This window comes from Lissotriton vulgaris, chromosome 6 (genome assembly GCF_964263255.1).
Source record: "Lissotriton vulgaris chromosome 6, aLisVul1.2, whole genome shotgun sequence".
NCBI classification, from domain to species: Eukaryota; Metazoa; Chordata; class Amphibia; order Caudata; family Salamandridae; genus Lissotriton; species Lissotriton vulgaris.
Window position 1 is genome coordinate 1,062,074,072 of NC_141694.1, and position 16,407 is coordinate 1,062,090,478.

At 47.7% G+C, this 16,407-nt stretch overlaps 1 protein-coding gene across 1 annotated transcript in view; it reads right to left on the reverse strand.

Annotated features, from left to right (window-relative positions):
* Positions 1–418: 418 nt before the first annotated feature.
* Positions 419–16,407, reverse strand: part of FSAF1 (40S small subunit processome assembly factor 1) — a 138,534-nt gene continuing 122,545 nt past the window's right edge. The window contains exon 7 of the mRNA XM_086927132.1: positions 419–637. Within this exon, the coding sequence (XP_086783258.1) occupies positions 508–637 (130 nt within the window). The 3' untranslated portion in view covers positions 419–507. The remainder of the gene's footprint in view (positions 638–16,407) is intronic.

Below are 16,407 nucleotides of genomic sequence, written 5' to 3' on the forward strand. Positions count from 1 at the left end.
TCCTTACCTAAAGCGCCGGGACACTCTTTTTGAGTAACCGTTGCGCTATACAAAAGTTATAACATAACATAACATAACATAACATAACATAACACGGCTTAACCCTCGCTAGTGAAGTACACTCTAAAACATAAAATCTCGTGAGCTTGACTGCGCATGAGCGCAGTACGCCACGCAAGATCTAAAAACTGAAACTAGTGGATGGCAAGAAGAGATGCACCATCCATAAATCATGTGCTACAATCATCAGAAACTGGGCAGAATTAGAAGGTTTTGGAGTTTTATTGTTTTATGTACTCAAAAAGAGAATTTTATTGGGAATCCTATTTGCTTGGAAATTGAATATTTGGACCACAAAACAACGTGAAACTACTGACATGAGCAAATACCCAAACGGAAGCAAGAGTGACAGCAAAAGAAAAGTAGAAACTTTTTTTTATTAAAAATATCCTGCACGTATTCAGCACATAAACTTCCGTTTCTGTTTTGATGTGGTGACATCGGTCTTCATTTCACTACTTTGGAGGTCTTAATTTTCTTAATGTCTTTACCACTGAGTAGGAGAGTCCCATTTTTAAATTTTCCAACCTGCCCGCTTGGCAAACTTGTAGAGGCAGATTTTTTCTTTTTGCTCCATCTAAAAATTAAAATCATAACAGGAATTTTGAGTAATGCATTGCTGGAAGCCCCAAATAAATGTTAACAAAAAAGACGTTGGCAATTAAGCATCACACCTGTCTCACACAATAGAGTTTAAAATCTGCATGTATATTGTGGTATTAAAACATAATTTCCTAGTTTAAGAATCATTTTCTGCTTTATTGACAATTTTCTAGTTCAAGAAGGATTTTCTGCTTAACTACAATTCAATCCTAAATCCAAAATGCTACATTGGAAACACAGTAACATTACCCATTTACTGGAACTCACAGGTTACTTACAATTCATCATCTGTTTAAAAAGTGCTAACTTCCCTATTGCTTTTCGTTTATTCGATTATAGTATTCTCTTTTCTAAATTATTTGACTGCAAGTATACATTACATTTTCACACATTCCACTCGATACAAAATACTGAGAAAAAAAATAGCTTTTAGACACAGAGAACGGAACTCGGTGCCAAGCGGAAGTGAAATGTACTAACAGGAAGTTGCTGAAATTACAGTTTTACAAGAAAAATGTAACTGTAACTTTATTTGTCTAGCTCGTCATGCCCCTTGTCAGGTAGCAGGCGGCACTAGTGGACATGTAGAAGTTAACAGTTTGAAGGGGTGCTGGGTTGGAAGGGTTTGTGTCTGTAGAGAGGCCTGCGGGAGAAGCGTGTTGGTGTCATATGTGAGTGGCCAGAATGGTGTCTCATCCGGTCTTGAGTGGCAGAGCTTAACAGTAGACGAGTGAGAGACAGCGCACACGTCGTTTACTTTAGCCAGCTGTTGAGTACCTCTCAAAGCCACGATGGAGTTTTTCCAGTGACTACTGGGCTTCAAACCGACGTCATACTCTGAATACCTCGGTTAAAACAGCCGTTCTTTAAATCATGCAGTGGTGTAGTAGAGAGAGAAGACGGTGATGCACTTCGATAGGTTGTATTACAACCATCCATTGTGCAAGTGATGCGTGGCACGTGGGGCCTCAGGGATGGGCTATGTTACAGTCATCCGAGCTGCAGTGGTTATGTGGCAGATGCTTTGGTGTGAGGTGTGCGCGTCCTCGTGGAGTTGAAAGGCTTTGCTTATGTTGGTAGCTGCCGGAGAGAAAACGTGCGACCTATAGGCTTCGAAAGCAGGATGCCTGATAGTATTGTTTTACAGGTCCATACCCTAGGTCACAGGCACACAACAGCCTGTCCTGGATAGCAGGAGCTAAGAGGATCTGAACGTCATCCATGCCTGGACTATCCACAGCCGGCCTTAGTCATGCTAAATTGTGGAAGTTGTGCCATTTTGAAGCAGCACTCTTACACAAGTCTTCTCATTAGATCACAAATGTTGTTCAGGTTTAGCATACAAAGGCGCTAGAGGCATTTTGGGGCTTTATTTCGGAAAGAGGCAGGTTTTTATTTCCTTCCTGACATTCTAATGGTCTTGTATATTCCAACGTTTGCCTGCCAGTAAGGAGGACGCTGCCCCACCTAAATCATTTTCCAATAGGAAATAAAATAAAAAGATGCTGGTCTTGAGTGTAGTTTTAGAATTTAGATTGCCTTTACTTTGGATGGCTCTGTGGGCAATGCAAAGTACTTTAAGGCCTACTGTCTTGCTATCAGTATCCAGTACTTCATCAGCTATGCAATCAATCCCTCGGCACAGGCATTGTACCAAAAGAATGGAAACAGGCAGTTGTCACTCCCCTATTAAAAAATCTAACTTGGACCCCAGTTGTCATAAGAACTACCGACCTATATCGCTCCTGCCGTATCCAGTTAAGATCATGGAACGACTGGTCAGCAGGGCGTTGTCCCTCTTCCTGGAAACTAACAACATCCTTGAAGAGGAGCAATTTGGGTTCAGACCAGCCCATGGGACCGAGTCAGCTCTGCTGATGGTCCTGGACAACCTACGAATGAGGGCGGACAGGGGAGAATCAGCAATACTAATTTTGCTGGACCTGTCCGCCGCATTCGATACGGTGAGTCACGACATCCTGCTGACAAGGCTGGAAAGCTTTGGAGTTGAGAGAGTGGCTCTTGACTGGTTCCGCTCTTACCTGACGGATAGGTGGCAGGCAGTGTCACTCCCTCCATACCAATCTGAGTTTGCTACAGTTCCACATGGGGTCCCACAGGGGTCTGCGATCAGTCCGATTCTTTTTAACATTTACATGCAACCCCTGATGGGCATCATCAAGGCCCACAGCATTAGCGTGATCAACTATGCGGATGACACACAGCTGATGATTTCTCTTGATGGTGCTCATGCAGAATCACTTGAGACCTTTCACACTTGTATGTTGGAAATGGCAACTTGGTTAAAAAGCAATTCACTACAGTTTAACAGTGGCAAAACTGAGATAATGCACTGTAAAGTAGGAAGAATCGGCAGAAGCCTGCCTGATGACTTTTGGCCTCTGGAGTCGGGTGAGTCACTGACTCCAGTAAAAACAGTGCGGAATCTAGGGGTCAGCTTCAATGACAACCTGAGTCTAGAGACCAATGTCAACAGGCAGGTGAGCAGCTGCTTCGCCTTAATGCGAGGCCTTCGAAGGCTGCTGCCTCTCCTCCCAGCACAGACCAGAGCGACCGTGGTCAGAAGCACCATTCTCAGCCGCCTGGATTACTGTAACGCTCTGTTACTGGAATCTCCTGCATACTTGATTTCCAGACTCCAGAGCATCCAGGCGGCGGCAGCAAAAATGGCACTCTCTCGAGGACGAAGATCCTCCACCTCTCTTGCATTGGCTGAGCTACACTGGCTGCTTGTGCATCAAAGGATCCTCTTCAAATCTCTATGCACTGTCTTCAAGGCAGTGCATGGGCTGGGTCCTAAACCATTACAAAACAAATTTAACTGGTATGAACCTACACGGACCCTCCGCTACTCTACCACCAATCTCATCAATATACCTAGGATCAGGAAAGCCACTCATGGTGGCAGAGCCTTTAGTATAGCGGCAGCCCATCTCTGGAATAGCCTCCCTATTGCAATAAGGAAAACAGGCAAACTGATGCCTTTTCGTAAAAAAGTAAAGACATGGCTCTTCCCTAAAGCTTAACTGCCCCAGGAGTATACTGCTCACAGCCCACGATGCTCATTTTCAGTTGCATTTCACAGCGCCAGGATGCCCGTAGGGTTGTAGAGCGCTTTATAAATAGTATAAATAAATAAAATATCAGTAACCAATGGAATGCTCGAGGCAGAAAAGGTGATATGTGTTCCACTGGACTGACACACAGTAACAGTCTTGCTGCAGTGTTTAGAACTCTTTGCAGTTTGCATAGTAAGAAAATGAGGGCTCAAAGGGACAGGCCATTTGCATATTCTACTGAGATATCACAAGTCTAAGGGTATATAAGTCGGGAGAAGATGCGTCACAGTGGTCGCTTCACGTTGAATGCTTCGTGTGAATTCATTAACATGTGGGATCAGTAATGTGCTGGAGTCCTTTGTCACTGCGAGTTTTCATACCTCCCTTGATGTCGCTGGTGTAGTTTCCAGTTCTTTGAGACAGATAGTAGTTATATTATGTTATGTTAAACAAACTTATAAGCGCATGGCTGCCCTAACAACGGGGCGTCCCAGCGATGACAGACAGAGGGCTATAGAGCGGATACTAAAGAGTAGAAAAAGCCAGGTTTTAATCAATTTCCTAAATGCCCAGTGATCCTGTGTGCATCGAGCAGCAAGAGTGGCAGCATTCCATAGGGCAGGGGGCATTACCCTAAAGGAGCGCCCTCTTGCTCTACGCCTGCACACTCGGGGAGTACATGTCAGCAGAACGTAGGGCACGAGTCAGAACATACAGGGAACACAGCCCTTACAGAATTTGAGGGCCTTGGCAATGTAAGATCTTATGCGTAGTGTATAGAGTCTTAAACTGGACTCTCTGTCCAATCGGCAACCAGTGAAGATGGCAGGGAAGATTAGAGGCATGGTTGTGCTCTGGTAAGGCAAAAAGAGTTCGGGCTGCCACATTCTGTGCCCGTTGGGGTCTTTTAGTTACGGATTTGTTCACGCCGAGTAAGAGCCTATTGGTAGTGGTTCCACTGTCCACATCTCATGATCTTGGTTTTAGAAGAGTTGAGGTTCAGATGGTCGGTGATCATCAATTATATCAATGGCATCGAGACACTTGTTGAGTATAGACATGTCGAAATCTTTGAGTTTTCCATTTTTTAAATAATCTGTATGTCATCTGCATGACTAACATGTTATGATGAATGAACTGATCCGATTTGGTAAAAGGCAGAGGTAAAGGTTGATAGGAAAAGGAGAGATAATTTACTGTTCTAGATTGCCTTATTATGGGAGTGAGGCGCTGACATGAACATTTTATGCCAATGTCTGCTAGTCTTAGTACCAGCATCTGATAATGATTTGTTTAAAGGCTGCAAACGTGGCCAGGAATAGTAGTAGCGCTTACTCTCTTCTACATTATCTACTGTTTAGTTTAGATCACCCCAGAGAATGTCAAGTCAAATTTTGTACCTGTGCCTAGGTGGGACCCAGATTATTTGTTAAAGAGTAGATGGTATTCCTCAACAAAGTTGGACATATGGGAGAACATTGCTCTTTCAATCAATTTTCCTAAGAATGGGCCCTTGGAGATCATTCTGTATGTAATAAGCAGAGTTTAATTAAGCTAATCATTGATAATGTGATGACTTTGACAGTGAAAGCATCCTCTAATTAGTGGTAAGAATTGAAAGGTAGAGCGAAGATGGAACCTGGCCATGACTTACCTACAGAATCGAAAGCCACACAGGAATGGATCGACTTTGAGGCGAGTTAGGGGACCATTCAAAGACTGCTGGTGGCACAGTGGGGTGGCTTTCCACTGCAGGATAAGATTCATTCTGGCCCGCAATTTTGGTAGGTTGATGGGCATGGGGGAGAGGTCAGAGGGGTTCTCCAGCGATTATCTGCTGGTACTTTACGTCACATATAGCAGCACATTTGCATAGTAGTAGTGCATTAATGTATGGCTGTGTTAGATGGAGAACCCCTGGACTGCACAGCAAATGTGCTGATGTTTGAGCACATGCAAACAAGTAGTGACTACATTGGATTGAGAGACTGATTACTAGTCACATTCAGAGTGACCATTTAATGACTAATACAAGAGCAGTGCAAAGAAGAAAAAAAGTGCTTCTCAACTATTTTGCCAGCTTTTGTTGCTTTCGGTTTATTAATTCTGGCTACTTCCAGCTGGCTAGTCTTGCTTCTTAACCCGCTCTCTCCTCCTATTACCTTCTGTTTGATCACTTGTGTACCGAACTCTGGGCTGTGTATGGACTTCACTGGCTCTTCCTTACTGGCTAAACTTCTGTTTCCACATTTAACCCTGCAACATCTAAGGATCACCTTTTAGACAACAGCCATTCATCTAATGGCATAGTCTGTTTTTTCCCTGGTTGTAGGATTTTCTCTTCCGATCCATGGCCCTGTCCTGGTGGAAGACTGACGTGTCCCATTTTGTCCCTTTCCTGTGGTCATTCTGTCAGCCTTGGTGGAAGATGTGGTACTGAAAATTCTGGACCCTGCTATTGTGTGGTACCGAAGCTCTACACTCGTGTCAAAAATATCATCGTATCATGACGATTTTGGTATCGGCAGACCGGTAATGATTGGGATACTATACCTAGGCATTTGCGTCGTGATCAAGTGACGAAATCACCCTGAAATCGTAGTTTCTGTCTTGAACCCTCGGGTTCCATTTTGTGAGCGGCATCCATTTTGTGATTGCCCTTACATAGTCAAATGACCAAGGCCGAATTCGATCTGAAACACACGTACACCTTTGCGGACTCCTCTGTGACCTGGGCGAGCTGACTCCACTGCCTCAAGCCAAACCTGTTCGGGCAGTTACCATCCCAGTGGCCGAATGAGATTAGTATCAAGGCACAACATGTCATAAACCGTTCATCGCATACAAGCTATGGCTAATCTCACACACACCTGTCCCTGTTTCTTCTTTATGACTTGTTTTACAAGGAGGAGGTGCCCGATTTTATTGGGGGTCCGTCGATATCTGATGAAAGTTCTGGGCCTTGCCGGGTAATCTATCATGAACAAACTGAATTGTGGGCTTGTCATCATGACTCTGCTTTTCCTTTGTAGTGAAAATATGTATATGGTCAAACTGTAAAACAAGGAATTCTTGCTGAAGCTTATTTTTTAGTATAAAGAGAAGAGGCTGGTTCTGTAAAAACGAGCAGTCTCCTGAGAACCTACATGCTGTTGTACTTCTAGGATACCTGTTACTGGTTGCAGCCAATAAATTCGATCCTTGATATCACCTAGAAGACTCTGTGTTTCTGTGGTCCAAAACAGGAAGGACTCGAGGTCTTCGGGTGTTCTCCCTGGCACCGCCGGGTCCATAAAAACCCGGTACCTCAAAGACTTTTCTTTGTACATGTCCTGGTGAAAGACTTTTGCCCCATTCCTGTACTGCCCTCGAGACATTATCCTCTGCGTATGCTGCCATGCACTGGTAAGTATTCTACTGTGTTTCGGGGGGCGGAGCTTGCTTGCAACAATGGCGGACCCGTGATCCCATAGCTCTGCGTTGCTGCCCGACACTATCCTTAATTATCCTTCATCAGCTCGACTAACATACAGAGCAAAGCGTGCAGACTGACATCTACACAATATCGGCAGCGAGGCAAGTCTGGCGGCGAGTGAGGCCTCAAAGCCACGGCTTTGCGTGATCCCAGACCCGGGCGACGTGCTGCTACGTGCGGATCCCAGAGACGCTTGAGACAGGTGAGCGCCTGGCCTTCTGTGCTTAGGACTGCAAGTACCGGACTGCGGGGGGGGGGGGGGGGAAGCATCTCCCATCCAGCCCCCCTCCCCTTGTGCATCGCCGTGCCCTGGAGAGCTGTGGAACATCGTGGGCTCTTCCACCGGCACCACCGCAGCGTCTGCGGAGAGACGACTCTGGTCCTCGGAGCACAGCCCAATAGAGCGTGACTCAGCCTGGGGGAGTCCAGAGACAGAGGCTCGGAACGAAGAGACGCGCACATCTCCAGCCTGGGCGAAGGGCTGAACTGAGACGCCTGCAACACTGTCCCCAGGCGGTAATCCACAAAACGAGTGCAGGATATCTACCACCACCGCAGCCTTCGCGTGGTGACGACCTAGTGGTTTGACGCTCTGCCGGTCTGGGTGAAGTATAGCCGGAGGGTCAGTGGCGGAAACGGCGCTACATACAGAGGGACACGTGCCCACAGCCACATAAGCGAGCCGATCTGGGGCCGTTCTCGCACCGTGGACCCCAGGACATGCCAAGTGAGATAGCGCGCCCAGAGAAATACTGCGACGGTGACGACGCTACTGCCGCCTGTAAACCTGGGGTGAGTCATGCTGACAAGCTTCAGTGTTGAGGGACATAGACTGCCCAGAGCGCTTAGGTGTGGTCTTGCGGTGAGTTGAGACCTTGCGTCTTGGGGGCCCACAGCGACGGCGTCACCTATTGAGTGCCAGGCCTGCTCTGCGCCATTACGGAAATTGGAAACCCCGGGTAGATTGCACAACAATACTGTGATACAACAAGACGGGGTGTGATTGGAAAGTCCCCAGCCATACACTGCGCGCCCAACTTGGCAAAGTCCGAGGGATACCGCCCGAGCGCGGTCTGTGCTATTGGCCCCTCTCCCCTTTCGACAACATGGGGAAGGATGACAAGACTGAGAGCAAGCTCCCATTCGAGCAACGCCGCAACAAGACCCCGGAATCCCAGGTGGCAGATAAAGTCGTCTCAACGAATGGAGCCGGCAATTCAGATTATTCGGACATTAAAACCATGCTCTTAGCCATGGAAAAAGGCCTACAGGACAGCATGTCATCAATAGGCACCAAGATAAATGCCCTCACCTACCGAATGGACCGCATGGCGGAACGTGTCGACAAACACGCGGAACGCTTAAACATGTCCGAAAGACACCTCACGGAAGTTGAGGAGGCACAAACGGAACTGGACTCGGACCATAAGAAAATAGAGAAACGTATGCAATCGCTCCAAGAGAAGACCGAAGATTTAGAGGCCCGCTCGCGACGCTCCAACATACGCATCACAGGGGTTCCGGAGACGACACAGACTGGCCCCATGAAGAAGTTCGTTGAGAGGCTCCTTGTCACTTTGCTGGGGGAAGGCGTGTTTTCACCAATGTTCATAGTTGAGCGTGCACACCGTTCGCTGGGCCCTCGTCCAGGCCCGGGAGCCCCGCCGCGTCCCATTATTGCCAAGCTCCTAAATTACAGAGACAGGGATGTGGTCCTCCGGCTAACCAGAGATAAGAAGTCATTACAGTTTGAAGGCTCGGAAATCTCATTATATCCTGACTTCACTGCCAGGGTACAGGAGGCGCGCAGGCACTTCGCACCATTTAAGAGACAGCTCCGGGAACTCGGACTGGATTATGCCATGCTTTATCCTGCAAAACTGCGAGTTAATCGGCAGGGGCATTCCCACCTCTTTACAGACCCTAAAGCACTACAGCAGGCCTTAAAGGGGTGGTCCAGGGAACACGGCAGGGACACCAGCAGTCAGGCAGATAGCGAAGATCGGCGAAGCCAACTGGACGAGCAAGAATGACATTGCCCTCTTGCCTACATGTGGAGACGAGAGGTTTTATAGATATACAACGTATAGACTGGACCTCTTCCAGAGGAGACATTGAAGATGGCATCCTTTACACTCCTGAGTCAGCGGGCTGACTAGGACTTCTCGACCGAGACCTGACGACCCGACGGAACTGTCTGTGGGTGAGATAACTCTGATGCATGAGTCATGTGCCTGGACTGCCTAGTGGGGTTGTTAATTAGTAGTCGGCCCAGGCAGGGTCTGGATAAGCGTGGAGGGTGAGAGATGATGTCTACGATATGTTCCTGTGGCTAGTGCAGTCAACGTGATAATGTCAGAATCTTCATTTTAGCCGACGTAGTTGTATGGTGCAGCGAGTAATTGGAGTGGGGCCAGCGGCAAGCATTGAAACCGACCCATTTGTTTGCTGCCTGGCAACCTCGGCCCGGCGCGCAATGCACCTTGAATGCCCGAAGGGGGGGGTTCTACAGTTTGGTATTAAGTTTGGGGGTCGGGTGAGGGGGTCACTCATGCGAGGTCTTGTTGGGGGTGGTCTGTTGTGGGAGGGGGGGCTACGGGGATGTTGGGTTGGGACTGTTCAGTGGATAAAGGGGGGGTATTGTATCTGACTTTTGACATGCTAAAGATTTTGGACACAGATAGGACATCCACTCTTAGGATACACTTACTTTATTTCAATGGCTGGCACAGCTAGCAATGGCTACAATACATGCACACCAAAACTCAGGGCACTTAAATGGAACGTGCGCGGTCTGAATGACTACCGGAAAGTTAGAAAGGTCATTAGTTACCTACAGCGCCAACATATAGACGTGGCACTGCTGCAGGAAACCCATCTTCCTATGACCAGTAGAATGCTACACAGCAGGGGCCTAGAGGGCAATATAACAGCGGCAGGCTTCTCATCACACGCCAGGGGAGTGATTACCTTGGTGAACACGAAATCGAAACCACCCTTACAAAGTCTACGGGCAGACATAGCAGGCAGATTTGTCATCTCCAAATGCATCGGACCTGGTATAGACCTTGTGATAATTAACGGCTATGGCCCAAAATATGACTCTCCTGATTTCTTTCAAGCCCTAGCTGCCATGGCCAGACAATAGGACATTGATTGTATACTGTGGGGAGGGGACTTCAATTTGGTTCTGGATCCTACACTGGCTAGATCTGCTGGCCCACCCCGTAGACCCTTGAAGGCTGCCTTGGCAATGAGGAGTGTAATCACCAGTATGAGTCTGGAGGATGTCTGGCGGATCAGAAACCCAGAGCGGGGTGGGTACACTCACTACTCCACCTACCATGATATCCATACCAGAATAGACTACTGGTTGGCATCCGCCTCCAGGGTAGGGCAGATTAGGGACTGTAAGGTGCTTCCTAGGACCTTATCTGACCTCTCGCCGGTGCTACTGGTGCTGGACATTCCGGGTAAGGCCATCCCGCTCTTCACATGGAGATTCCCTCCTTATTCCCTCCTAGACCCGGCATTCAGAGGAGAACTAGCGGAGGCCATTGATGTGTTTTTTGAGACCAACGTAGGCTCTGTAGACCGCTTCCAGATTGTATGGGAAACATTCAAAGTATATATCAGGGGCATAGCAATGTCTGAACACTCGGGAGTACTCAAGTCCATTAGACAGAGACTAGCTGACCTTGGGTGTCAACTGGCCACCTTGGAGGAGAGACAGAGCAGACAAACGGACAGCACGATAGTGGAGGAGATCAAGTCACTTCTAGCTGAATACCATGAAGAAGCGGACAGGGAAGTGACGCACCTGGGAAAGTACGCAACGGTTAGAACATATGGGGAGGGAGAGAGAACCAGCTCAGTCCGGGCCAGAACCTTAAGCGGGAAAAGGGGACGACAACAAGTCACGGAAATAAAGTCGGGGGACGGTGCGGTACTAACGGAAGAAACAGATATAGCACAAGCCTTCAAGGCCTTCTATACTGAACTATACTCGTCCAAAAGTGGGGACCTTGAGGACGATATCACTGACTACCTTGACCACATCAATATATCTACATTGACTAACACACACAGGGAATTCCTGATGCTCCCGATAGAGAAGGACGAAATAGCGTAAGCTCTGGCGAGCATGTGAGCTGGCAGCGCACCGGGAGCAGATGGCCTCACAGTGGGGTTTTACAAGGCGTTCCAGGATAAATTAAACCCACACCTCTCTGCGCTCTTCGATGACATCTGCGTAGAGGGCAGTATGCCGCAATCAATGAGGGAGGCGCTACTGGTCACGATACTAAAGCCAGGCAAGCCACAAGATGAGTGTAGCTCGTATAGACCTCTTTCACTACTAAACGTCGACACTAAACTGTTTGCTAAAGTTCTGGCTAACCATCTGGCTCTTTTGGCGACTCAATTAGTTGCACCTGAACAGGCTGGCTTCATCCCCAGTAGGAACTTAGTATACAACATTCGCACGGTTCTAGGCACGATACAAAATGTTCGGCAGGATAGGAAGGCACTAGCAGTGTTCCATGACATGGAAAAGGTCTTTGACTCAGTGGAACGGCCTTTTATGCGACTGGTACTACAGCGGATGGGCCTAGGGCTTCCATTCCTCCAGATGATAGGGGCCCTGTATAAATGTCCGCGAGCCAGGTTTAGACTCGGTAACCTGGTCACGGACTCCTTCCCCATCAGCAGAGGCACCAGACAGGGGTGCCCGCTATCGCCCCTCCTGTACGCCCTGGTTGCTGAACCATTAGCCTATGCGCTACGAGAATACCATGGCAATGAAGGTATAGGCTTCCCCACATACAAGATATTGGTGTCCATGTACGCTGACAACACTTTGCTGTACGTCCGCGACCCAGACAACAATTTAACCTCGGTACTGAGAGAGGTGGTCCGCTTCGGAGCCCTATCGGGCCTGAAGGTGAACTGGACGAAGTCACTGGCTTTCCCCTTTACCCCTATAACGCAGAATATCGAAATGGAATATCCACTGCAGTGGACTACAGACACAGTCAGGTACCTGGGTATACAACTCCACACTGATGCGGAGATCCTATTTGGAGCAAACTATGGAACTGCCTTCAGCAAGCTGGAGGACGATGTTGAAGTCTGGTATAGCCTTCCATTTTCCCTTCTAGAACGGATATCCATGATGAAAATGCTTGTGCTGCCTAGATTACTGTTCCTATTCATGTCAATCCCAATAGTGCTTCCCAAGTCCTTTTTTCAACGACTAACGCAACTCATGGTTAAATTGGCATGGGCAGGGAAACAACCAGAAGCCAAGTGGACGCTACTCACATTGCCTCATAGCATGGGTGGGCTCGGTGCCCCCGATTTGGAACTTTATTACAGAGTAGCCCAGGCCGCTCATCTGCACACCTGGCTCCACGGTGATGGCTGTATTCCGCATGACCGCATGGAAACACTCTTTGCTAGCCCTCTCTCGCTCCCGACCACAATTTTTCAACCGGTAGATCGAAGGACTGGCATTCTGGACTCAATCGCTGCAACAAATCATGCGTGGCACAGTATTTTGCAGCTGCAGGGTGGTGCACTACTATACTCTCCAATAATGCCGGTAGATTGGGCACGATGGCTGCCTCCCATCAAAGAAAAAAGGGGTGATCCATGCGCTACAAAAGGTTAACGTTAAAGTCGCAGGAGACCTGTTCCAGGACGGGGTGGCCAAAACATGGGAGCAAGCAACAAGTAGTGAGGATACTCCCCTATTGACCCACTTCCAGTTCCACAGGGTGCGCTGTGCTCTTACAGAGCTGCTGGGTGAGGACATGGCAGAACCGCCTGAAGTTCCGGAACTCACGTATGTAATTAAAGCCGAGACCCCCCAAAAACGACTGTCTAACCTATATAAGCTATCTCAGGCACATAGGGAGCACATGTACACGAAAGCGAGACTGGCATGGCAAACTGACTTACAGATAGTTATTGATGACGACATGTGAAGATACTACTGTACTAATACTAGGAAGCGATCACTGAACGGCAGACATAGGCTAGTGCACTTCAAGTTTCTCAACAGGGTGTATCACACACCGGCACGACTGCACAGGTATGGCCTTCGTGACACTGCGGACTGTGAGAGATGTTGTGCCACAGACGCAGGCTTTCTACACCTGGCATGGCAATGCCCAGGTGTATGGGATTTCTGGGACAAGATCTTCACTGACATAAGTAACACAGTAGAAATAGACCTCACACGCGATCCCACTCTAGCGCTCCTAGGGTACACCAATAAGCTACCCAAAGCCGCACGGCGATTTGTGGACATGGGACTGCTCATGGCCCGAAGGGTAGTGGCATGCTGTTGGATGAGAGGCCCCGCACCTACGCCTAAACGCTGGGCACATGATATGTTATATTGCTGTATACAGTTCTAGAATTACAGCGAGTTGCTGCCTCCCACTAGTCGGCCTAAAAACTTTTGGGGGTTATACCAGACATACCTGACTAGTAAAAAAGATTCTCACACCACAGTGGAGGACCAGGGACATTAGATTGCCACCGGGAGGAGGGTGACGGTGCATCGGCGTGCTTGGCAGAGATAAATATTACACTATGAGATATGGTGACGTACTGTATGAGGGGTGTGGTGCAACTCATTGGCGTTCACATCCGTGGACATTTTAAAATCGCCGCCTGCCCTGCTATGGGTTGTTGGCTAAATGGCTGTGTACTCACCTGAGAGGGGAATGTCACATTGTTGGCCTGACAGGATTTGCGACCAAAGGCAGATTGGTGGGAGGGGGGGGTTTGTTGGACTGTAATTATTTACGTATTGCAAAAACAATAAAAATATATATATTTTTTTAAAGTATTCTACCATGTTTCATTATTTCTTCCTATTATCTTCTACATGGTTGTCTCTTTATAGATTCCTTCCATCACCCATACAGTACAAGTTAGTGCAACAGTGGTGTTCTTCAGGGCATACCACTAGCCATTATTGGTAACAGATACATTGGCATGGAATCTGGATTGGTACAGAGAACTCCTCACTGTCGTAAACCTTCCACTTCTGGGGCGAGGGAGAGGACTGCAGGGATGGTGGCTCACCCAGAGAGATCTTCTTAGCACCAAGAGGAAAGCCCAAAACACGCCTCATCACACTTTCCTACTCCTATCTACTATTAATAAGTATCTTCAGTCATAGAATTACTTGGATTTATCACCTAGATAATTTACAGCATGCCAAGTCATGTTAGTTTCCCCTGTGTACCTTACTTTGCTGTTGTGACTCCAGTTGGAATACAATCTTTCAGCAAGTCCTCCCCAGCACCTGGCCCTTGTGTGAAACCCCTCCATTTTCTGGTTTACGTTTGTAGCTTAACTTCCAATGAGTTCCTATGGAGAGGCGAAGGGGCACTCCTGCACAGCACATTTGTTGCTGCTTCTGGATGCAAAAAATGCCCTCTTGCAGAAGTGCATGGAAGGCCTCTTCGGTCTAAGCTAATTCTGTAAAAGGTGAGATGGCCTAGGGACTGCAAGCAAAGCACGCAGTTCGGAGTAGGTCCTTCTCGGTCTAGTTTACTTAAACATTGTCAGAAAAGAGTTTTAAAATGGTATGTAGTATTACCATTCAAATAGGTAGTTTGCTTTATAGACTCTAGGTCCAATATGCACATACTATATTATTGTGCCCATTTTGGCATACAGTCAGACCTGGTCTGTATGCAACATGCATGTATGACCAGGAAAAGCCTGCCACATGTCTTTGTCCCGTTGTCTTTGAAGATGTTTTATGTCTCTGTACCCTTTGCAAGACATCACTCACGTCTCCAATCCATTGTCCCAAACTACTGGTTTCTCTTTTTTACAACCTGCAACCTCCGACTTAGAGATTTGCAACCATCTACCATTACATCGACACAGTGATGGTTGGTTTGATTGCTGCAGTGCCCTCGCAAGATGGCTCTCAGATTCGCAACACAAATATGGTCATAACTCTGATAGACTTCAACTCCATTTTACAGACTACTTATTAGTGGATGAAAACTATATGAAAGTAAATTGACTAAGCTACTTGCTTTACAGTGGCATTTTCACAGCCTCCCATAACAAACAAATCTCATTAGACCATAAAAAGAAAACACAAATAAATAGTGACAAAAGGGTGCAAACATACAAGCACAAAGGGTGAAATACTAGAAACTAAAGGATATAAACAGTTCATAAATGACAAACTTGGATGGCTGTTAGAACCCCTTTCAGTAAGTCACAGGGCAAGCAGAAGTCTCTGGTCCCACACATAGAGGCTAAGGTCTTTTACTCCCAATGTCCTGGGCCCGACCTCATTTGGTGCCCACTCAATTGGGCCAAGCACCCCTTCTGCACCTGACTCTCAATCAGGAAGGAGGGGTGGGGGTGGAGCACAGATACAGGTCAGTGAACACGACTCAAAACTCAACATGCAAGCAGCGAACAATAAGTCCATGTCCAGTCAAATACTTGTTTTTATATTTGAATTCTAATTTTACACATGCAAAGATAAATGATATTCAAAAGCAATAACAAAATCCCCCTTATAGTCGGGGCTCTAGTAGTAGCCAGGCCACTCCCAAGCCAACAAACTTTAGTACAACAGGTTCAAAGATATTCCCATTCACTGATTACCATATCCAGGGAAGGTTGATTTGCTGGTTCCGACAATGTCCTTCGATCCTCTGGCTTCCTTCAGTTCAGTTTGCAGTATACGAGTCAGATCGCCTGAGTATCAGCAGTAGTTTCTTGGTCCCAGGCGACAACCCGAACCTTTAGCCTCAGCATCTCCGGCGGTCCCTCCTGGAATAGGGGGTCACCGCCACAGCATTCATGAGTTCGTTCACCTGCCATTCATATTTAGGCTGGCCCCAAACTCTGGTACAAAAGGCCACCCAGCACAAGTTCATACAGATCTGGAGCCCTCCATACATCCCTTGCTCCTGGGCTCAGTCCAAGACGGCCCCTCCTGGCACACGGGGGTTGCTGAAAAAATCCAGTACACGGGCTACAGCCGGATCAGTGCAAGAGCGGATTCCTCACACCTCGCACAGGGAGTCCTCACGATAGGCGACCACTCCCTCCCACCCCTCCGACCACTCCCCCACCCCTGCACCTTGCTCTTTCCACTCTCTCCTCCTCCTCATAAGGCAGACTGGTCTTGACTAG